Below are 25,076 nucleotides of genomic sequence, written 5' to 3'. Positions count from 1 at the left end.
CAATTTTATGAACCAAATATGGTACATATTTAATCATGAGATTTAATCTTGCCAACCGAACACCCCTGTTAGTACTAATATGTTCGCATTGCATATCATAAAGTAGAAAGGAATCGTGTTTAAGCGATATTGTTTTTTTTATCTTCTCTAAGTTTTAAGCGGGTTTTATAATTTTATTAGTAAAAAGTGTAAAATTAACTTTTCCTACGCTCAAAATTGACATAGTAAAACTCTTTTATTAGCATATCGTTTCTCTAATCTAGAATATGGGTAAGAACGACTGTAATTTCGCTGTCTTCCTTCATGATTTAAAGATCTATTTGCCATTTTATCATGTCCATAATTTTTCAAAAAATCATTTTTGCTATGCAGATTTTATATTTCTATTTTTTTCATTCATATTTCATTATAAAACTAATACTAAAAGAGAGATATTTCATTAACTTATTCCATTCATTTTTTTTATAAAGCTAAATAATTTTTTAAAAATCATACCAAATTAAAATAGCACTTTAAATCATTGGAAGGAGTACTTCTAATCTTCCTCCATTAATTTACACCAACCTTTTTTTTTGTCCCTAATTGATTGACACCATTATTTTTTTTTACTTTTTAGTAATAAATTCCACATTCCACACTCATTTTCTACTAATTTATTCCACTAAATTTATTGTAATATATAAAAGTAGAATTAAATTCCACTAATTTTTCCATATAATTTTTATTATATGTATTAAAATTTATATTAATTAATGGGACCGATGGAGCAATGATACAGGAAAAAGGGTTAAAACAAGGGTCCAAATGCCACCGATTGCATGACCCTCCAACGTGTCACCCAACCCATTCCTCACTGCCCAAATCCGTCCAAAATTTATTGCGTAAGCCATGACAGAATCACACTACACTCAGACCCACCACTTGTCCTCTCGCCACGTGTCCCTCCGCTACCTTATCATCCACGTGTGTTCTAGAAACCGCCGCGTGTCCCCCTCCCCCCTATATATACCCCTCCCCCTCTTGCGTTTTAAGTTTCACAAAACCCCTCCTCTCTCTATCCCTCTTTCCTCTCCACAGCTCATTTCCCCCAATTTCCGAGAAAGAGATCTTTTTCAAATCAAATTCCTCCAATGGCCGCCGCCGATTTGCAATTACCGCCTGGATTCCGGTTCCACCCTACCGACGAAGAGCTCGTGATGCACTACCTGATCCGGAGATGCGCTTCTCAGCCTATCTCCGTTCCAATCGTCGCCGAAATCGACCTCTACAAGCACGATCCATGGGAATTACCAGGTATTGAGCTGCGAATTTTCATCTAATTCCCTCCGATTTTGTCAATTCGTTTACCTAATTCGCCGCTGCATTGTTGATTGATTCGCAGGCTTGGCTCTGTACGGCGAGAAGGAGTGGTATTTCTTCTCGCCGAGGGACCGGAAGTACCCCAACGGCTCCCGGCCAAATCGCGCCGCCGGGAGCGGTTACTGGAAGGCCACCGGCGCTGACAAGCCGATCGGTCACCCGAAATCCGTCGGAATTAAGAAGGCGCTGGTGTTTTACTCCGGCAAGGCGCCGAGAGGCGAGAAGACCAATTGGATTATGCACGAGTATCGCCTCGCCGACGTCGACCGCTCCGCTCGGAAGAAGAACAATAGCCTTAGGGTTCGTAGCTCTCAATTGACTAAATTATCGCTTAATTCGATTGAAATTGAAACTAATTAAGCATTTGCAGCTCTGAATTAGCTGATTCATTGCTGAATTCGATTGAAACTGAAGCTAATTTTGCGATCTACAGCTGGATGATTGGGTGCTGTGCCGAATTTACAACAAAAAGGGGACGATCGAGCGGCGCCAGCAGCAGCAGCAGCAGGGGAACGTGATCAGCCGGAATATGACGGAGCCGGAGGAGGACGACGACCAGAAGCCGGCGATTCTGAAGGCGATGCCGGAGGCGGCTGCGGTGGTGTACGACGACTTCATGTACCTCGACGCTTCCGACTCGATGCCGCGGCTGCACACGGACTCGAGCGGCTCCGAGCACGTGCTGTCGCCGGAGGTGGAGAGCGCGCCGAAGCTGGCGGAGTGGGAGAGAGATTTCCCGTTCGGGTTCATGGGCGGCGTAAGCGGGATGATCGGGTCGGCGTTTCAGGAGGGGAATTATCAGATGGAGGCGATGCAGGAGGTGTTCGCGCCGTATATGAGCAAGCCGTTTTGAGCCGGCGTGGAGAGGGTTTGGGTCGCACGTGGCACAGGAGACTTGGGTCTATGAGTGTGCACGTGTGAGCCGTGAGGGGGTTTAATTAAGTCAGACAGTCATGTAATAGTCATTAGTGGGTAATTAAATTTTTATTTACAGTGTAATTTGGGTTGGTATAAAATGATGGAAAACATTAGTATTATGGAAATGGAAGTTAGAAGTGTAATTACAGAAGGAATTTATTTTTTTGTTAAGCCAATTTGTGACGCTATAATACGACTCTTAATTTGATCTAAGAAATTCAATTAAAGAAAGGGTAAAGATAATATTCGTAATTAATTGCATGTTTAGCAGTATCAGTTAATCTAAGAAATGGTATCTGTTTCACTAATTTGTTTTAGTACTTAGTTAACATAAGTAGAAGAAATACTAGTATTTGTTTGTCACTTATATTTTTCTTAGTTATAGCTAAATTCGGAGGGTATCTGTTACTTCCGGCATCGAAATATTTCTCTCACTTAATTTTTTCAACAAATATATTTATTTGTCACTTATTTTTTCAACAAATATATTTATTTGTCACTTATTTTTTTCTTGGTTGCACTAAATTCGCGGGTATTGATATATGACCCTCCAACTCAAAAATAATTAATTTTTTATGCCACAACTTTTCATTTCAATAGTAAAAAGTTAAGAAAATAAAATGATTAGAGAAATGTTTAGAGATTATGTCAATCGGTATCGACATATATATGTATCAATGCAACGAAGAAATATATTTTTTTGTACAACTTTTTGTGTTAAGTAGAAAAAATTTAAGAGATTATGTCCATATATATGTCATTTTGGTACAATTTTTTCTATTCAGCAGAAAGAATTTAGAGATTAAGTTAAATGTGTGTCAAGTTAACATTTAAATAAATAATTTTTGGTATAACTGATAGTAGAAAAGATTTACTGATGTACTGTATATGTCAAATTCAATGTAGAAATAGATAACTTCTGATACAATTTTCTCTCTTCCGTAGAAAAAGTTTAGAGGTGTATACGTCAAGCTGATATATAAATAAATAATTTTTGGTATAACTTTTATTCTTAGTAGAAAAAGTTTATCATCGTATATTGCAATCCGATGTAGAAATACAAAACTTTTGGTACAACTATTTTTGTTCGGTAGAAAAGGTTTAGAACTTATGCCAATTGGTATCGATATACTCAATGTGACTCATAACTTTTTGGTATAACTTTTATTTTTAGTAGAAAAAGTTTATCATTGCATATGACAATCCGATGCGGGAATATAGAACTTTTGGTACAACTTTTTCTGTTCGGTAGAAATAGTTAAGAAATTATGTCAATATGTATCGATACACTCAATGTGACACAGAAATAAATACTTTCTGGTATAACTTTTATTTTTGGTAGAAAAAGTTTATCTTCGTATATGACAATCCGATGCAGAAATATACAGCTTTTTGTACAACTTTTTCTGTTCGGTAGAAAAAGTTAAGAAATTATGTCATTGTGTATCGATATTCTCAATGTGACGCATTAATAAATTTTACTTTTTTGGTATAACTTTTATTTTTAGTAGAAAATGTTTATCGTCATTTATGACAATCCGATGCGGAAATATGCAACTTCTTCTGCTCGATAGAAAAGGTTTAGAGATTATATACGTAGCTATTGATGTATATGTCAATCTTACGCATAAATAAATAAATTTTTGTAAAACTTTTATGTCTAGTTGAAAAAGTTGATCACGTACTATATGTCAATCCGATGCGAAAATACATAACTTTTGGTACAACTTTTTTCATTCGGTAGAAAAGTTTAGAGATTATGTCCATCAATATTGAAATACTCCATCGGTCCCTGAATAGTATGAATATTTGGTTCGGCACGGGTTTTAATGTATTATATAGAACTTTTGGTACGACTTTTTCTGTTCGATAGAAAAAATTAAGAAATTATGTCAATATGTATCAATATACTCAATGTGACACAATAATAAATATTTTTGGTAGTATAACTTTTATTTTTAGTAGAAAAAGTTTATCTTCGTATATGACAATTCGATGCGAAAATATACGACTTTTGGTACATCTTTTTCTGTTCGGTAGAAAAAGTTACGAAATTTTGTCAATATGTGTAGATACACTCAATGTGACGCAAAAATAAATACTTTTTGGTATAACTTTTATTTTTAGTAGAAAAAGTTTATCTTCGTAAATGACAATCCGATGCGGAAATTTACAACTTTTGGTACAACTTTTTCTGTTCGGTAGAAAAAGTTAAAAAATTATTTCAATGTGTATCGATTTACTCAATGTGACGCATAAATGAATACTTTTTTGGTATAACTTTTATTTTTAATAGAAAAAGTTTATCTTCGTATATGACGGATATTTACAACTTTTGTTACAGAAAAAGTTAAAAAATTATTTCAATGTGTATCGATTTACTCAATGCAACGCATAAATGAATACTTTTTTGGTATAAACTTTATTTTTAGTAGAAAAAGTTTAGCGTCGTGTATGACAATCCGATGCGGAAATATACAACTTTTGGTAATAACTTTTTCTGTTCGGTTAAAAAGGTTTAGAGATTATGTCCGTATACAACTTTTGGTAATAACTTTTAGTATATGTTAATCTTACGCATAAATAAATAAATTTTTGTAAAACTTTAATGTTTAGCAAAAAGTTTATTACGTACTATATGTCAATCCGATGTGAAAATATACAATTTTTGGTATAATTTTTTCCATTTGGTAGAAAAAAGTGCATCACGGGGGATATAAATTTTCTTAAATAGAAGTTTTTTCTATTTTTTACTCCATTCGTCCCTTAAAAATAGAAACTCGTTCCTTTTTAGTCCATCCCATAAAAACATAAACTTTCTATTTAAGAAAATTTCTTTCTCTCTAAAAAGGTTAGACCCATTTTCCACTAACACACTTTTCTTTCTACCTTTATCTTACTTTCCCAATTTTGCATTAAAATTTGTGCCGTTTCAAATGTTTCTAATTTTAGGAGACGGAGGGAGTGTTATTTTGTCTTGATTAATTAAAGTCTAATTTAGTTTGGTTTACATATTTTTCACAATAAATTATCATGAGTTGAATAATACTAATCCATTTTTTGGAAATTTAAATGTAAATAGGTGACTTGAATCCCTAAATCTTTTTTGAGATTTGGATGCACATGGGTTACTGATCACTCAAACTCTTGCATTATTGATTGGAAATTTGGAATGCATATTTACTGACTCGAATTCTGATTATTTTTTGAAGGAGAAAGATTTTTATTAATGTGAGACTTCAACGCTGACAACGCACATTGAGTTAATCAAATCCTTAAATTATTATTGAAATTTGAAACACACATTGAGTTCCTCAATCCTCTACTTAATAGAATACAAATTTCACCAACATTTGTTCCTTCACGTCTTCATTCATAATTTTTTAATATTAAATTAATTTATACAAGATTCCCCCTATATTTGGATTTTCTCACTATTCTTCTTTCGTCGCCTTTTCTCCACCACTATAATTAATTTTTGGTGCTAGACCAAATAAATTAAAAATTTTAAAATTATTAAATGATTCCTTCTTTATTTTGTTTTGTTTCTTTTCTTGATTCAATTTCTTTTCATGTAGTTGAACCAAATAGTCATACTGAACACGGAATCTATTAATTATTGCAGAATTTGAACATATATAAATAATTATAAACAAGATTTAAAAAAAAAGAAATACAACAATTGTTCTGATAATAATGCAGTTAATTTAATAAATTTGAGTAACATATTTTTGCTTTTTTGGCACAATAGTCAGTTTGATTATCCTGTCACCATTTATTAAGGTGCATGCATAGGTGCATGCATACACATCATAACACATGTTTTCCTTTTCTTGTATAGCAAAATTAATGTGGTCCAAAAATACGGGTCGGAGTTAGCTAGCTGGACTATTTGGCCCTAACCAACGTGTCAATCGGGTACGAATTTGGTGCATGTGGTCCTTCCCATTTTGCACCCTCTTCCACGCAATTTCTCGACGTTTTTTTAGAATAATCGAATATTCGTAATATCGCCACCTCCCTCCTCCTACTCGGTTCGTGTAGGGATCAACTATTCAACATTGGCCCATAGGAAATTTCATTAAACTTGGTTTTTAGAATTATTGTCGCCGATTTTATATTGTTGCAGCTCCACAACAACATTTTAGAAAGTGTTGAGGTTCACTTTCATTCTTGCACTACCTTTATCTTCTAACATTAGTGACAATTTTTTTCACTGTGTTCAGCTACTTGAGTTTTATTTTCTAGATATGCTATTGGTGTAGACTTAGCATAGACTATGTGCAATTGGTGTAGATGTAGCATAGACTATGTGTTGATAATTAAATTGGTGATGATTGTATTAAATTGGTACATATATCATAATTTAATAATATTGTAAATTGGTTGATATAAGAGATTGAAATCAAGAAAAAGACTTACGAAGTGAAATTAATGCGATAGAAGATAGATAGTATCACTTCCAAGCACCAAAAAACAATAATTTTGTTATTAAATGACCCAAATTTAAAAGATTTACTGCCCATGGCCCATGATGTCCTTATCAGCATTATTAATACTGTCTTAATGGTGTTTTTCGGGCATTCGAATGAGATTAGAGCATCCGCAATGGTGCGGATGTCCCGACGGACTTCCCAAAAACACCTCATGTCACGTCATAAGGACCTCCCACTGCACTGCCACGTCATAAGGACATCCCACTGCACAATGACGGACATCCCCAAGGACATCCTGACAGACATCCACAATAATAAAAAATCACAAATTCACAAATCTGCAATTTACGGAATTAAAATTCGGACACGAATACGGGAAAAATGCAACGATTTTATTTTTAAAAAAAAGCACACATATTTAAATTATAAAAAAACATCTCAAACCAAAAAACAATTTAAACAAAGTACTCCCTCCGTCCCAACTAAGTTTAGACATAACTTTTGGGCACGGAGATTAAGAAATTGTGTTGAAAAGTAGGAGAGAGGAATAAAGTAGGAAAGATAAAGATAGAGTAAAGTAGATAGTGGAATAAAGTAAGTGCGATTGAATGTTTTGTTTTTTGTTATAAAAAGAAGTGACTCAACTTAGTTGGGACGGAGGAAGTACATGTTATGCCTTGAATCTCTATAGTTTGCCGCTAGCCGAACGGGGGTATATATAGAGTTTGCAACGAGCCGTATATATAGAGTTTTTAAAAAAATCAAAAATCAGGACGTCCGTCGTGGCATCGCAATGGCGGACGTCCCGACGGACGTCGTCGGAAAGCCGCGGATCTGCGGTGTCCGCAAGCGACGTCCGCGTCCGCCTCTCGCTCGCCTAATGGCGGACGTCCGACACGCCGGTCCGACGTCCACCGGGACGTCCTCCGTTGCTGAAGCTCTTAAAATACTTGCTCCTGCAGCTCAAATGTTGAATGCAGCTCAAATGTTGAATGAACACGGAAAATCAAATCTTATTGTAGCAAAATTGTTGAACGATCAAAACAAAATAATAATTTTATACTCCCTCCGTCCCATGTTACTTGCACTTTTCATTTTAGGCCGTAAATTTGGGATTGATTTTTTAGTGTAATTAAATTAGAATTTCAAGTGTAATGAGACATCACTTAATAAAGGAGCTCTTAACTTAAACTAACATTTAATTAAATGCATTAATTCTAATTTAAACTATAAATAGTGTAAGGAGTTTGTGACGAGCTGAAAAGCAACAGTGCAATTAACATAGGACGGAGGGAGTACTTCTTTGATGCTTTCATCTTCGATCTTAGCACTTGTCCTCCCAAAAACACATAATATAGGTGTCGTTCAGTTGCTTTGATAATATTATATTGTAGCATTTTAATTGAAGAGCTTGAACTCTTGTCAAAAAGTAAAGAGTAAAATTGTACTACTGCAAAATATTAATTTGAAGCTAAGATTAATTTTGTTGGAGAGTATGGCAATGATTCATTATCTCATGATTATCTATTCGAAATTATATTGTGCGTAATCTCAAGAACTAAACATGAAATATACATACTATATAATCTAGAACTTCAGTCTCGCAAACGAACATAGTCTGCCACCGTCAAGACCAGCTCGCCGAATATGTAATATTGTACTCAACTTTGTATCCCTTATTACCAAAAAAGAAGGCCCATTAAGAAATTTGCGTAGTCTTATGCCCGATATTATTAGTAAGGGTTATATACTATAATACTAGGAAGTTTTACATATTATATTTTTAAATATAATTATTTTATGTAATATTGTACTCAACTTTGTATCCCTTATTACCAAAAAAGAAGGCCCATTAAGAAATTTGCGTAGTCTTAGGCCCGATATTATTAGTAAGGGTTATGTATAATATTAGGAAGTTTTACATATTATATTTTTAAATATAATTATTTTATTTTATTTAGAAGCTATAGTGAATGAGAAAAATGAGCAATACATAATCTTTTAGAAAGCGCCAAATCTCTTTAAATTGTGGGCTTGAAAAGTATAAATGGGTCAATCAATATCAAAAGCTTGCTCCTTTTAAAATCTAGCCCAATTGCATTATTGCTATAATTAACTTATTGTAAACCAAAAGATTGATGATCTATTGATATGTAGTAATTGAATAAAATATAATTGCATTGCATGTCATGAAATTTGATCAAATCGTCAAAATTACAGGGTTGAACAATATAAAAAAATCACAAAGAATTGATATGATTTAGGCCATCCACAACGCTGTCTCTATACCGTCTCTTAACTACTATTTGAGCACTATTTGAGGGCCCCACTGTCCTTTTTTCCTCCATCTCTTAACTAAGAGACGGAACCTGCAACGCTCCGTCTCTTAACCGTCTCTATACCGTCTCTTAATTACTATTCATTCAATTTAATTTATAATTTTTTTTAAAACCCAATTCAATTTAAACAAACACACTTTATTAAAATTAAAACAATATTACAACTTAACATTAAAAAAAACGAAGACATAATTAAAATTCTAAAAAAATAAAAATGACATAATTTAATCTTCTCCGCCAAAGTTTTCCCAAATGTGCTCAATTAGATCCTCTTGGAGTTGGGTGTGGGCGCTAGAGTCGCGTGTCCTTGCCCGAATAGCCAACCGTTCTTGTATAGATGGATGCGCTCCACTTCGCGGCGGACTACTTGCGGTTGAGCTTCCGGGGGATTCGGGGTCGAACCAATTTCCGGCATCGGGTCCTTCGTCTCGGACAATCATGTTGTGCAAGATTATGCACGTATACATGATGTCGACCATGCTCTCCATGAACCACGAACGAGCCGGGGCTTTGATGATGTTGAAGCGCGCTTGGAGAACCCCGAACGCCCTCTCCACATCCTTGCGCGCAGCCTCCTGCTTCTGCGCAAAAAGAGCCTGCTTTGGGTTCGCTGGCCTGCCGCACGTCTTCACGAAGGTCGGCCACTTCAGGTAGATGCCGTCGGCGAGATAGTACCCCATTTTATACCGCCGGTTGTTGGCGACGAAGTTGATGGCCGGCGCTTTACCATCCAAAACTTCGGTAAAGAGGTCGGACTGTTGGAGCACGTTTACGTCGTTGTTCGAGCCAGGGACCCCGAAGTACGCGTGCCAGATCCAAAGTCGGTAGTCGGCAACGGCCTCGAGTACAACGGTTGGGTGGGTGCCTTTGTGGCCGCTCGTGTAGGAACCCCTCCAAGCCACCGGGAAATTCTTCCATTGCCAGTGCATGCAATCGACACTGCCAAGCATCCCGGGGAATCCGTGCACTTGTTCGTGCAGGTTGAGGAGGAACTGACAATCCTCCGTGGTTGGCCTCCGGAGAAATTCGTCACTGAAGGCTGCCCGGACGCCTCTGCAGAAGTTGAGCAAGCACAAGCGCCCAGTGCTGTCTCCGATGTGCAGGTATTCGTCGAATATGTCGGCCGTTTGTCCAGTCGCAAGCTGCCGGATGGCTGCAGTACATTTCTGCAGCGTCGTGTGGCTGGGACGACCGACCGCGTCGAACCCTTCTCGGAAGAACTCCTCCCTGGCCGCCAAAGTATTCGCTATGTGGAGAAATAGCGGTTTCCGCATGCGGAAACGGCGACGGAAATAGGTATCTCCCCAAATCGGGTTATCGCAGAAGTAGTCGCGTACTAACCGTGCGGCGGCTTCCTCCCGGTTCCGATTGATGTACTTCCGGGAGCGTCGTGGGGGTGGTGCGGCTTCCTCCGCCTCTCGTCGTCGATCTTCTTCGAGTGATTGTTCCATTAATTGGCGCATTTGCTCAAAAGGATCCATTTGTTTGAGTTGATTGAAGATGGAAATTGGAGTGATAGAGAGGATTTGAGAGGAATAGATGTGTGTTTGTGTTTGAAATGAGTATGGAATAGAATTATTTATAGAGTAAAAAAATTAAAAATTTAAAAAATGAAAATAAATATTTAACGGTAATATTACCGTTTGAAAAAAAAAATTTATTAAAAATCGATTTTTTTTTAAAAAATGAATTATTGCGTCATCAGTGACGACAACGCCCACTCGCTGGCCAGCGAGTGGGCGTCACGCACGCATGGGGACGTGCCACGTGTCCCTGGCGCGTGGCGAGACATCTCGTCTCGTGTCTCGCCGAGACGAGCTACGCGACGAGATGGGCGCGAGCTGGAGACGAGATGGGCGCTGCAATGCGTCTCGCGGGGGTCTCGTCTCTCCGAGACGAGACGCGAGCCCGGCGCGAGACGCGTTGTGGATGGTCTTAAGCTTTAGCATTTTATAAAATCTATGGAAATAATAGCACTTTATTACAAGCTATGTATTAAAAAAAGGATGGGAATAAAAGTGAAATAATGAAGCGATTGAAAAGAAGAAAGTTTGGTATTCCCTATTCATGTAAAAGTTAACCCTTTTTCTATAAGTTGATAAGTTAAGTATACTTTTAGTGATAAGGATGATATGAATATATAAAGTTTTTAACTATTTAAGTAATGATGCGTCCATGCATGGGAAAATTTTTAAAATATTGGTCACATAGGCGACACCTTTGTCTCAATAACAAAATAGCCTATGTTTGACATGATTGTGGTTTTATCCCTAAGAAGGGTGATTGTTATTGAAAAATATGTAAAGTACATAAAATGCTCTCCCCCTGTTTCTAAGATTTGGAAGAAGTAATAATTCCAAGAATTGAGCCATAATTGGCCACATATATAATTATATTCCCCCTGTTTAGTATACTAGAATTGGCCCAAGAATTGATCCAAATATTATATAAAATAAAGACTTTGACTTAATAGAATTATGGATTGACAAATTTATCCCTCCAAGTGGAAATGTGGAAATGTGGAAATGTGAAAAAGTGGGGCAAATATGTAAAACCAAGTCCATTTCTTGGTGCACTTTTCAATGCACAACTAAATCTTACCTATTTTGCAAGATTTAAATTCTTCCTCAATTGGCATGAATAGCGCGGACCCCACCTCAATTATAAGGCCCCCAACAATTAATTAGTGGACGGTGAACACAAGAATTGGCCCAATTAGACCAAGAATTGCCCAATTCTTTCAAAGTGAACATGCCCTTAGTTGAATTATTTTCTTTATTAACAAAAGACTTTATTCTATTTCTTACTTTACTCTCACATTTCTCATATTATATTCTCTTTCATTATTTAACTTTTAAATATCAATTTATTGAATTTCATATTTAAATTAATATATGATGGAGATAATAATAAGCAATCTCGAAATTAACCTACTCATTTTGTGCCACTGCAAAAATTAAAAGTGTCACTTGTTATTGAGATCTACCAACCTCCGATAATTGCAAAAGTCCATGATGTCCATCGAGGTGGGATCCCCTGTTGTGGTGGGGAGCACATCAGGGGCTGCTGCTGCCCTCTCACATACAAATATTTTAATAATAAATTTGAATTATTAAAAAAATTAATATAAAATATTTTTGTGAGAGGGTAGCCGGCCATGCTGTCTCCCCACCACAGCAGGGATCCCATCCCATGTCCATCACCATATATTTGTCCTTATCCAGACAAGGCAGTTTCATCACGTGTCAGGTTACAATGGTAAATTTACCGCTACAAACAACGGGCCAAAACTATTTACCGTTTAATTCCTGCTAAAAATAACGGCTAGTGTTCTTCTATACCATTCGCCCACCAAGATTCAAATCTCACCTCTCTATTTATTTTATTAATTAATTATTCAAATGTATAAAGAAATGAGAAGAGTGATCCAACTGTGATTACCAGAACAATCATCCAATTTTGTTACAGTCTGATTAAGCTCACATTTAAAAAAGATGTGGATTATCACATTTTTAATATTTTTCTCAATTATTTTATAATGTCGAATGTGTCCCAATTTAGTAGTGACCACGTACTTATCTAAAAGTTAAAGACGTCACAGAATCACTTTAATTTATTAAATTAATAACATAGTTTCGATTAGGTGTATTTTTCATTTACCACATTAGGAATCACAATTCCATCAATAGCAAGAAACATAGAAAATTTAGAGGATTTTACGTTCAGCTTTATGCTTGCACGTTCATGTTCCATTCGTGCACACTCTAGTTTCTACAACAATAGAGAAAATCATAATTGCACATGAGGAAACCATATTCCATATGTCATTATTTTAGTACTCCTATATAATAGGATACTCTCTCAATATGAAAATGTAACCAAAAAAAAAGAAACAAAATTCACCATCAATCTACTTTTGACGTATTACAATGACACCAAATATATTTAGCCATTAAATAATCTAAAAAAAGTGCTCCCCTCTATTTCTTATTAATAGAGACATTTCCTTTTTACACGAAATTTAAAAATAGTGTGTTGTTAAATAGATGGTGAAAAAAAGTAAGAGAGAATAAAGTAAAATGGAAATTACTTTTTGCCAAAAATAGAAATGACTCAATTAACTTGTAACTTACCAAAATAGAAAAATGACTCTATTAACATGGAATGGGGGAGTAATAATTAGAACCTATTAGGCCAAAAAAAGAATGTAACGAGTTTCTAAATTTATATTTTAACTCATTTATACACACGAAAAAAGACATTAGAAAAGCAAAGCATAATTAAATCGTTCATGCAAAAAGGAACATGAAAAAGATAAGTAAGTTGGGTCATTAATAATGTTTTTGGACATGATGGAAACTTGATTTCCTGTTCTGCAGTTGAGTTATTGGAAGCTCAAAGAGTTGCAACTATGTAGTTTGGACACAGAAGTAGCAATTGTTTTCCTGTTTTCTAACAAACAAATAAACTCATAGCTCACTACTTGGCCCAGTAGCTCGTGGATTTGAATGCTTTCAATCACAAGGGAATTCAACTTGCAAATGTATAGATAGGCCATGTCTTGCAATATTCTACTATGTAAACGGATATGTTAGGCCGAATTGTAATGAACTAAAATATGTGTATTTTCAGGAAGTCAGGTGGTGATGCTGAAGAGGATGCTTCCAATGCATCCGCATATGAGAGAGAACTCACTACAGCTCGTTTGCTAGGTATAGCCAAAGCGAGAAAGGAAGGACGAACTCTCATTGCATCTCATGTCCAGGCAATGCCACTGTTGGTATCTATTCTTCGATGCAGGCAAAAGTAAATGAGTAAAGAAGAGGATTTAAGATTAAAGGTGCTTCTGGGTGGATGTATTCCCCATTTACTCTCACTATTGAAGTCTGATGCAACAGAAGCTAGAAAAGCCGCTGCAGAGGCATTATGTGAAGTATCTTCAGGTGGACTTTCTGATATTTGTTACAGAGTCCTTATGGGAGGCATTGAATGCAAAGTATAACCTTTGTGGGGATAAAAATGGGTTCTTGATGAAAAGGTGGAGTGGATTTGATTGTCAACCTTCTACATTCTGATAATCCTACTTCTCACTCCAATGCTGCCTCTCTCCTAGCATATCAAAGATAGTCGATTCAGGGGTAATCCGAGTTTTGCTAAGTGAACAGAAAGATGTTTCTGTAAAGGCCAGTGCTGGTGAAGCCCTTTCTTTGAAATCAGAGAAAGCTATTAGTGATTCACAAGGTATGCAAATACTAATTGGAGGTGTAGTTGCCTTGCTCCTTCAGAAGCACTCTTTAGCAAACATCTCTGGGGGGTATGTCGGCATTAATAATTCACCTTGAGTCACCAAGGTTAGCAGCTCCAGTTCCTGATATTCTAGGTTCACTTGCTTATGTGTTAATGGTTCATTTAAGTTAACCAAGGTCGAAGGTATTTTAGTTGCGCTTTTGACAGCAATCACAGCAGCTGGTGGAATTAGTAGAATCTGGGTCCCAGAAGGCAAGGGAAGTTGCAACTAATATTTGTGAAGATGTTCGAGCTTGTGTTGTAAGTTCTGGAGCTATCCCTGCATTTGTGTGGCTTGGTGGAGCAAAGGCGCAAGAAGCTGCGGCTGATGCCCTTATAAAGCTTGTTCAAGATGCTGATTCAGCCACAATCAACCAATTGTCAGTTCTGCTCTATGGGGTCCCTCCACGTCATCAAAGTTTTAGGACATATACTTGGTGTAGCATCATGTGATGATCTTGTGGATCAGGGTGGTGCTGCTAACACAGGTTTGAGATGACTCGTTCAGATTCTAAAATCATCAAATGAGAAGACACAGGAGTACACAGCATCTGTTTTGGCATGGCAGATTTATTCAACCATATATGTGATAGCCTTGCAACAGATGGAAGTTATTAATCCATGCATACAGCTTTTAAACTCAAGGCATTGGGTGCTTTATCTCGACCTACCAAGTCTACAAATAAGATGTCTTATATGGCAGATGGTGATGTGAAGCCATTAATCGAGTTAGCCAAAACATCATCAGTTGGTTCTACAGAAACTGCAATCGCCCCATTGGCTGAGGATGTTGTTTCAGCTATAACAAAAGTCTTAGAAGAAGAAGAAAGAAGAAGAATGGTTTCAGAGCACTTTCCCAATTATTGAGGCATTTTTCAGAGCTCGAAATGAAAAAAACACATCTAATCTATTATTTTATTCTCCCTTTTACTTTACTCTCTATTCTCTTTATTTTCTCTTCACACATAACCCATTAGACACAACTTTCTTAAAAAAACGACTCAAGTAGCGTGGGAATGAGGATATGCAAAGATAGAATAGCAATATCTAGTGTGTATAGATTGCTTCTGATAATTAACCAATTTTCTGTCTTGTCATGAATAAATTTGAAACATGGTTAAAATCTCTCCTTTTTTTTAATCTGTTCATTGCTCGATTTTGTCAGAGTACTCTCGGTAAGATCACAATTCAAATCGACAAAATCGTGAATGAAGGATTACACAGTGGCGTTTTCAACCTCAGCCACCATGACAAAGACGTATGAAGGAAGGGTAGAGTGGCCTTTTCGGCCTGGGGCAGCAACCATGACAAAGATAATTTCCTGTTATTTGTTTTTTGAATTAATCCTATTGTTCACATCCATCAATCAGCATATGTTTATTTTGTTTACAAACCAATCCAAATTTTGCTTTCAATTCTAACTTCCAAATGTGGTAATCCTCATCATCTGAGTTCCACTAATTTTACATCAAATTTGAAATGTTGTAATTCTTTTTGGGCTTGGCTCGATCGGGTTCCAGTATGCAGCATCGATTAAAGGTCTCAGGGACAAGTCATCCCTTCGATTTTGCCACATCATCGTTCTCGATTTTAGGAAAATATTTGAAAAGGGGAGACATTGACTCATTGAGTGAGTTAGTACCAAGAATGAGGGAAGAAGGCGTCAATATCTCTTTGGACTCTGACAACATTTATGCGGCTGACGATCATCGCCTTCATTTTTTGTGTATCGTGTTCTTAGGGTCATACGCCAAATGCCATTATCACCCTGACAACTAAAACACTATCTTCTGGTTTTATTACCATATGAATCACGTGTTGAACTATGATTCTACTAAGTTCCAGGGACCCTTTTTGAGCAACGATCCGAGTACCAAAACTCACAGCCCGGGGTGCTGGTTCATCACAGACAAACCAAAAATTACAAGTGCGAAGAAAAAGTCACACGTTGTAACAAAGTATGGCATTCTCAGTTAAAACAGGGTGGGAAAATAGAGTTTGCATCTCTCAAGTACAAAGATATACACCAGTCAACCAAACTACAAAGGAGAGTTGTTACTGTACGGTAGCACATAAAATGAGTAGCACACTAGCAGAAACTCGTCACCACATGATCGTTATGCTGTAGCAGCAACTATCGAACCTCTGGCTCGTGTAAAAGCAGCAATTAATGACCCCAGCTGCAGCTTGTCATTGCATGCCATGCTCAACCTATATCTGCAAAGCACAACTAACACTTCATACAGAAGTAACAGAACTAATAAAACTCACACAAACGACAAATTTGTGTTCAATGTAGAGGCCCATGAAAAAGTATATGGAAGATATACAAATTGAAATCCAATTGCCTTTCCTAAATAGATGACTATTGATTATTGAAGCAACCGAGGTATATTTAAAGCATAATGTCAATTCACAGCCGAGCTCTAAGTTCAGAAAACTGATGCAAACCATAAAGGAAAAGATACATACTCGATATCAGCCATATCGTTAATAAGTTGAATGCGGACAGCTGGTGGCATCTTGATCTTAAAAACAAACCTGATATTAAGAAGTAAGATATGAGGAAGAGGAGATTTATGCAGTAAATAAAAATGTATCTGAGCACATACATGGTAACTTCTCTCACGATATCAACCAGAGCCAACCCTTTTCTGGTCTTCATCTCAGATATTCCTGGAGGTTTAAAACAGCAGAATAAGCACACCTGCGTAAGAAAATTATGATAATATAGTGATACTTGGAGTGAGATTACTTTGGCTGCTAGATGTGAAGGGCTCATTCAGGAGCCAATGGGATATCTGCTCGATGTCTTTGGGCAAAGGGTTCCCAGTACACAAGTAGACAGCTTCTTCTGTGATCTGCTGACAGGCCATATGTGTTGACTGCACACAAACAGCAAGTACAAAACTATTTTATCAATTATCATTGAGCATAATGAATTCCAAGCAAAAGCAATAAGCGGAGGACATATGGGCATCATCGTGTAGACGGGGAGATGCTAACATAGTCCTCATATGGACCATCAATAAACTCTATATTTCCATCTTGATATTTGGCTTGATGATGGAGATATGCTGAAGAGATATATAAAACTAACGAGGTTATGTGAGAATGATACCTGTAAAATATTCAAGGCTTTTCTCATATCACCGTTGCTAAGCTGTACAAGAGCTTTCATACCATTTTCTGGAACATCAAGCCTGAATGAATAGATGAAGTGTGAAATAAGTTGATATTAGTCTCAAAGATTCCACACTAACTACATAATACTAGCATCTAGTGAAGAAATAAGAGATGCAAACCATCAAAGACCAAAGCTAAGTAACAATAAAACTTACCCTTCAGATTCAATTACGTGTCTGAGCCTATCCCTGACATGAATAGCATCAAGGGGGGCAAAGCGGAACCGTGTACACCTTGATTGCAGTGCTGGAATAATTTTATTGACATTGTTGCAAATCAAAGCAAATCTATTGCTTTTGGTGTATTTTTCGATCACTGAAAAGCAAATAATGCAGAAATTTTTGTAATATAAAATCAAATGGAATAAAAATGTCAACATAAGTAAAACAAATCTTGCCTCTGCGAAGAGCAAACTGGGCATCCTTAGTCATGGCATCTGCCTCATCCAGTAGAACCAATTTTACGGCAGATTTTCCCCTGTACAAAACAAGATAGTCAGAAAGGTGATAGGTCTGATTGAAGTGACCTCTGGAATCCAAAATAACTAATGTAATATCACAGTAATAGACACAAGGATTAAGTTTAGAAGCAGTCAACAACAAACTTCCCAGATCCTAGAAAAAGTACCGATATTTAGCATCAGAAGCTCCCTGGTTGTTTTCAAATTGCAGATGTAAGTTCATCATATGTTATTCTTTTTCATTTCCCAACATAACCAGCCAAGTGAGTATGTAATGTTTTGTAGGTGCATTTGATCAATGTGACTGATTAGAAACATTAAAAGGTATGTGCAAAATAGCAAATGTGTGTGCCGGAAAATACCCAAAAGAGATGCTCTGTGTGCTTGCAAAGTCCTGAATCTGCTGCCTAACAACATCAATACCACGATCATCGGATGCATTCAGCTCCAGAACCATGTTTTGCAACTTGTTTCCATAAAGTTTCCGAGCCATTGCCAAAACGGTGGAAGTCTTCCCTGTCCCCGGTGGTCCATAAAGCAGCAGGTGGGGCAATCTGTTCCCAGATGCTAATCTATCAACTTTGCACAGAAAAAAAAGGTAAATAACCAATACATAAAACAAAATTAAGCTCACAATTTCGATGCAAACCATTGAAATCATAGAATTAAGCAACAAGAGTTACCAATGGAGATTATAATGGTAATGTTGAAAATCCCCAAATGCAAACATGAAACACTGAAACTACACGTAGGATGCACAAATGAACTGGAAAAACATCCCTTAACCTTAACTCATAAGCATAAGGTGCAGAAGATTCAAATTTTGTAAAAAATATCAGCATTGCTTGATAAAATTCCAACACTATGTATACATAGCTAGAAAATTTAAATGTTTCCTTGAGCTTGAATCATCCAGAAACCGTAATTCACTGAAGATCGAATCCTTCAACAGGTAATTGTCAAAATACGCAATAAAATTGAACAGTCTAATAAGTGAAGGGTTTTTCCAAAATCAAGCCTACCGACTGTTCGACGAAATGCTTAAAAAGAAAATAGGCGTAACTTACTGGTCTCAACAATGTCGCGGTGGGCGGCGACGTCATCGAGAGACTGGGGGCGATATTTCTCTACCCAAGGGGTGGCTCTGGTGTCCGGTGGAGCAGCTGAAACGACGACGTTTTTGCCCTTGAGGTTGGGCCTGGCGGAATTGAAATTGCCGTTGTCGTCGTCGATATCCATGACATCTATCACTTCCGCCATTCTTTCTAAGCTCGAAAACGACGCCGCTTCAATGCAGCTGTTTTTCGCCTCTGCAATTTTCTCTCTTAATTCTCAATGCAGTGCTTTTATGGAGAAGAAGGAGCGGGGGACTGCCTCCGGTGGAGTGTGGTGCGGTTCCTGCAGTGAGGCTGTCAAGCTTGTTGAATTCTAGAGTGAATCGCGATTTTAGTTGGCAAGGAATTTGAAAAAAAATACTAAAACAAACTAGATTATTTTGTTTTCTTTTTAATTAGAATTGGATGAAACAGGAGAGAGGAGACCCGCAGAGGCGCACTGAGGAGATTGGCGCCAACCCGCCAATAATAGTCGCACGGTGCGTCCACCTATTTTTTAATTAACTAATTATGTAATTTTATTTAATTAAATTATTATTACATTCTGATTGGATATAAGTAAAACCCTAATAGAACACTAATCAGGATTTTAATTAAGCATTGTTTAGCGATTAATTAAGATTATTTGATGATATCCACCCAATTTAAAGTTGACAACTAAATATAAAATCAGTAAAATCGACAACGAAATATAATATCAATTGATAAAACGTTTGCTCTATTGACTATTCCTAATGCTTCAGAGAAAGAAATCTCATTGAGGCAAATTGCAACTTCATCACTTCCTAAGAGTAAGGGAGCTCCGGCGGCCGCCACAGCTCCCTATTGCGCTGGATGGAGGGGGCCGGGCTGGGGGTGGAAAGGCCACCGCCGACGGTGGGGACGGGGCTGAGGGAGAAAGGGGGGGGGCGCTGACCGCGGCTGGCTATTGCACGGCGCCATGAACCGCGGCACCCTGGAAACTCTGTTTTTTGGCAGCCAGCGGTGGGAGAAGGAGAAGGAGTGTCCACCTTATTGCGGACACTCTAATGCTTCAGAGAAAGAAATCTCATTATGAGACAAATTGCAACTTTATTCCTACTAAATACCCACTCCGTCCGTACCAAGATAGCTGAATCGTATTTCTTTACATATCGTTCCTAGATAGTTAAATCGTTTCTTTTGTTGAAATTTTATTTTCTCCACTTTAACCTTTAAACACCAATTCATTATGTCTGGTACCCAAAAGAAAAGTCGCAACTAATTTGATTAGCCTGCTTATAAAAATGACATCATCAATATGCACTCGACGATACAACACCTATACGAAACAAGTTTAATTAGCCCGTTATGAAAATGACGTCATCAATATACACAAAGCGGTACAAAAGACAAAACACCATTGAGCTATACAAGATGGTAGCATCTTCCTCTAAAACCCCAAATAATTATGTTATTCATCCATGTTCTTTGCCTCATCTACTACAGATTATAAACATTCAAACATTTCTATATTTCCTAAATACTAACAACACCATAGAGTCACTGCACCATATCTGGCTACAAATCACCTCTGCGTAAAATTTCTGCGCCTAACGCGTCCAGAATCTGAGCCTCTCCGGGCAGATATCTCTCAAGGCACCAAAAACGGGAGTGGCATAACGCTGATCAAGATCTCCACGATCCACGCTGTTTATAAATAAATAAACAAAGAAGTTGCAGTGAGACTGCCCCCAGCCTAGTAGTAAAGGCGAAAGCAAATGAAAAAGAGTGTAAGTGGTCAGGACGACTTTGGAAGCTTGTTGCAGTTCGCAGGCGCCCATCCCACTTGCTGCCTCTCGTTGTCGTAGATCACCAGTTTGTCTTGCAGGAAAATGTCTGCATGTTCAACGTTTTCACATATCAGATTGCGAGAAAAACAGGTTATTAGCTGCAGTGGGCTGGGATGTGTCGAGAACTCCTACCTCCGATTACGTTCAGATTTTCTAACCCGACCTCTCCACCGTTGAGAATGCCTAAGCAGACATTGCCTTGTTCCTGAATCAAGAAAGTGTGAGTTTTTTGCTTCCAAGAAATCGACTTTGTTGAAAGATAGGTGAGTCGAGCTACTAACCGTAACAACAAGGTAAGATTCCGGGGCGAGATGAAGCTGCACATTTTTGGCATTTGTGAAGCTCAGACCCAAAGGCTTGAAGTGGTTAGCAGCATCAAGAACCGACTTGAAGGGCTTAGCGCCTTTCCAGCAGATGGGAAGGCTTTTATCCTCGACTGCATCTTTCAGCTGCTTTCCGTTTAAGCTGGCTTTTATCTGGGAAGATTTAAGTTTGTTAGACGACATAGGCAGAGCTTAAAACAAACCATCCAAACCAAAACACACCAAGGAAACGAGAGCATTGTATGCTGGAGAGCTGAAGTACGTGTAAGTACTTCCACTATCGAAAACTATGGGAAGGCCCTTAATATTAGTAGCTTGACCACCAATCTGGAGGTTGGCCGGTCCTAAGGCATAGTATTTCCTGAATAACGATGGGAGGACAGTAAGCAATAGGAATATCATACTTAGCTTGCATCTTTACAAATTATGAAACTTACGATTGGCTCAATAGCGGTGTCCAAACGATTCCTGAATTAGGGAGAAAGTCATCTCCAAAGAAGAGAAACCCTCCACCTTGTCGGCTTAGACAGTGACCAATGACATTTTGTATCGAACCCATGTTCCGTAGCTGAGCTAGGATGCTTGATTTGCCAAGGCCTAGTCCGAGGACTCCATCCGTGTAAGGCAGATGGGTCGTGTCTTGAACTTCTTGGTTGTATCCACATCTAGATGCATTGAAGAACATATAAGTAGCTGAATTGGAGGCATAAGCTATGTAACATGATAAACAGAAAAAAGTATAAACTACCGAAAACAGCCCAAACTATCAACTTACACCCAAAAATATCTTATACTCCTATAATTCCCATACTTTCAAATATTTATCCTGATCTAAGCTCCGTTTATTTTTCACCAGAAGAACCTTTAATTTTTGCTAACCGTGCAAAGACCACTAACACCAGTATCCACGTAGATGGCATGTCAGCATCTTTGCAAGGTCAACAAAGATTAACGATTTCGTTAGTGAAAAATAGGCACTGGTTGGATTAGGATAAACAATATTTTTCGGTTGAGTTTACCCTAAAAATTACGAGCCTTGTTTTAAGCTCATAAAGCAAAAGATAATCCTCACCCAAATGCCAGCTTTGGAGCAACAATGGTGCCATTGGTAAACCTAAGCGGAAACGAGTCCTTAACCATCACGCCCAAAGATGAACCATGGTCGGCATAATCCACCTCGTAATCACACTGCTCATCCGGTGATTGACAATTATGGTTCCCCGGGCCATGGAGCGAGATACACACAGGGTCAATGCACGTGATGAGGTTCCGTTTGGGTTTGTAAAGACTGTGAGGAGCCTGAGAAATGTCCAGCAAAGTATAAACCATGTCTTCTCAAAACAATTCCACTCTAAACTAACGTCGAGCAAGAAGGGTTACCGGGGTGCATTTCGTGCAAGGTGCATCGCACTGAAGCCATGTGAGATCGCTGCCAGTATCGATATCAAGAAAGTACTGCTTCGGAGGCTGCCCCACATTCATTGTTACATGATAGTACCTATGCAAGGTCAGCAATAAAAATGAAATTGAGAACAAGATGAACTAATGTTTCATCAACTGATGCAGATTCAACATCAAAGTTTGATCATTTATATCAAGAAATGTACTGAGCAATAGTGATCATGAATTAATGATCTCAATCAAAACATCCAAATACAGATTCCTCAAATAAATACTTCTACAAACTTATTTACCAAATCAAAACACACTAATTCCATAAATCAGACCTAATTCCTCTAGCACACAAACATGAAAAATCAAATTCATCACAAAACCAGCAAAATGGTCTCACAGTTTAAACATAAAATAACAAATTAAAACAAAAAAAGGCCCTTAATTTTCAGAACATCATAACTATATATTCAAGAACAAAACATCAAACAGGTGGGGATCACATTCCCCCAAAATCACAACAGGAGAATTTCTCATTATTCCAAACAAATTGAAGAAAACGAAGTACCCTTTTGGATAAACATTTCCGGAGAGGGAGAAAATCAGAGAGGAGCGGAAGCCTCTGCCGGATTTCAAGATGGTTTTGGTGAAAGTGTGAGGCTGGAATGCTGCAGCTGCAATCCATGTCAGAAGGCACAACACCAGCGCTTTGAGGTACAACTCTCTATGCATGTTGAAATTGATCACGACGAGTACTCAATTCTAGTAAAAGGGATTTAGGATTCTGAAGAAGAAAAAATGGTAATTTATGTTAGAATGAAAAAGACTTGATTTTTACGCTCAGTCAGTGGGATTTTTGGGAGAGAATATAAAGAAATGAAATGACTTGGAAGTTAGTATGTGAGCTTTGTAGCTATATTAAATTAAAGAGATTAGTATATTTAAAAAATAAAATGTTTGCATCATGATTTTGAGTGATCTTGGAAATGTCCATTTGTACGCGGTAACCAAGACATATTTACGCGCTTGGACTATAGTAACGAGTTCTTGATTTCATTTTCTAGCATATTTTTTAGTAAATTAATATGATGATGTAATTTTTGGGACAAATTTCAACGAAGTTTGATGGAAAAACTCTTTTTCTACTGCTCCTTTCCGTTGGAACGACATTAGTCTTTTTTTATTTTATTTTATTTTATTTTATTATCCTAATAAAGATGATCTACTTTTAAAATAAAACATTTTATTTTTTATTTTTTTTATATTTTATTCTCTTTTCACTTGATACACAAATAAATAATACTTATAAAATTTTTAACTTTGCCCAAGGAAAAGACATCTTTCTAGGGATGAATTGAGCATGAGAGAGGAAATAATACGGATTACTGCTTTTGTCTATTGCCATTAATTTTAGTGGATTTTAATACAAAAAGTGATAAAATACAATAAATATCAGAAGAAAAAGTGTTTAAAATATTATTAGTAGAGAATTGCATAATTCACTTCAATATAGATATAAACATATCAATTTTTTGTGGGCACTGGATAGTTAAAAATAGAAAATAAGACTATTAGTCATATACGGATTTACTAGGATTATTATATTTGGGTTGTGAATAGCTTAATATTCTCTCTGTCTTATTATAATTGAGACAAATTTTTTTAGTACAAATATTAATAATTAAATTTTTAGTAAATTAAGTTGAAAGAAAATAAAGTATAAGTGCTTAATAATGCAGAGGAGATTATATGTATTGATATTACTTTATTAAACAAATGAAAAATCTTGACCATTGAAATTGTCCATTCATCGTCCCTATACAGAAATGTTAAGAATGCATATTTTAATTTTTTTCATCGTGTAACTCCAAGATAGATGAGTTATTTATCCTATAAAATTTGTTTGAAATTTAGATTCATCTAATATTTGATAACATGACAAAAAATACAGGTGTATCATTCGGTGCCTTATGAATCTATGCTGAATTCAATACGAACAACTGCAAATTTGTAGAATAATCCAAAATTTGTTGGGCCATTTTGGGAGAAGGCATACCTTAAATTTCGGGCACGAGAAAACTGTTATAATTTTTAAAAATGGCACATGTGATGACATACTAAAACAATACTCTATAACATGATTTGTTGTAAGCTTGTACTATTTGTTTTGCTTTTAATATTTGGGGCAAGAAAACAAGGTGCATGAATGAAAATATTTGTTGTATGAATGAAAATATTTCCCCTTGAAATGATTGGCGGCTTAGGATTTAGGATATTTATGTGTGCAGCCAATTTTAGGTAATGATGCAAGTTGTGATACACGACAAAATATCGGAAAAATTGTTAATTTTTGTTGAAATTTGGTCTATATCACAATACTTGAAAAAATTATAATATTTGAATTTATATACTACTCCCTCCGTTCCGATTTAATTGTCACTCTTGGAGTGA

The 25,076-nt window shown here is 36.9% G+C and overlaps 3 protein-coding genes across 3 annotated transcripts; 1 reads left to right on the top strand and 2 right to left on the bottom strand.

The window, feature by feature from the left end:
- The first annotated feature begins 1,044 nt into the window (after positions 1-1,044).
- LOC121779964 (NAC domain-containing protein 2-like) lies at positions 1,045-2,453 on the top strand. The gene is made up of 3 exons (XM_042177455.1): positions 1,045-1,293; positions 1,382-1,659; positions 1,793-2,453. The coding sequence occupies exons 1-3, from the start codon at positions 1,131-1,133 to the stop codon at positions 2,210-2,212; spliced, it is 861 nt and encodes a 286-aa protein (XP_042033389.1). The 5' UTR covers positions 1,045-1,130; the 3' UTR covers positions 2,213-2,453.
- A 13,813-nt stretch (positions 2,454-16,266) lies between these two features.
- Positions 16,267-19,549, bottom strand: LOC121778085 (replication factor C subunit 5-like). The gene is made up of 9 exons (XM_042175367.1): positions 19,052-19,549; positions 18,347-18,563; positions 17,922-18,001; positions 17,680-17,839; positions 17,460-17,541; positions 17,094-17,223; positions 16,951-17,014; positions 16,811-16,879; positions 16,267-16,555 (listed from the first exon to the last, which is right to left on the bottom strand). Exons 1-9 carry the CDS (start codon positions 19,242-19,244, stop codon positions 16,456-16,458), a joined length of 1,095 nt encoding a protein of 364 aa, XP_042031301.1. The 5' UTR covers positions 19,245-19,549; the 3' UTR covers positions 16,267-16,455.
- Positions 19,550-20,379: 830 nt separating this feature from the next.
- On the bottom strand, positions 20,380-23,537 carry LOC121779834 (aspartic proteinase Asp1-like). Its single transcript, XM_042177279.1, has 9 exons — positions 23,194-23,537; positions 22,614-22,731; positions 22,306-22,532; positions 21,671-21,898; positions 21,456-21,594; positions 21,192-21,386; positions 21,043-21,115; positions 20,869-20,956; positions 20,380-20,767 (listed from the first exon to the last, which is right to left on the bottom strand). Exons 1-9 carry the CDS (start codon positions 23,355-23,357, stop codon positions 20,671-20,673), a joined length of 1,329 nt encoding a protein of 442 aa, XP_042033213.1. The 5' UTR covers positions 23,358-23,537; the 3' UTR covers positions 20,380-20,670.
- Positions 23,538-25,076: the final 1,539 nt, after the last annotated feature.

The sequence above is a fragment of the Salvia splendens genome, chromosome 19, assembly GCF_004379255.2.
Source record: "Salvia splendens isolate huo1 chromosome 19, SspV2, whole genome shotgun sequence".
Lineage (NCBI taxonomy): Eukaryota > Viridiplantae > Streptophyta > Magnoliopsida > Lamiales > Lamiaceae > Salvia > Salvia splendens.
The sequence above is the reverse complement of the archived record's forward strand: the minus strand, read 5'-3'. Positions and strand labels throughout refer to the sequence as shown.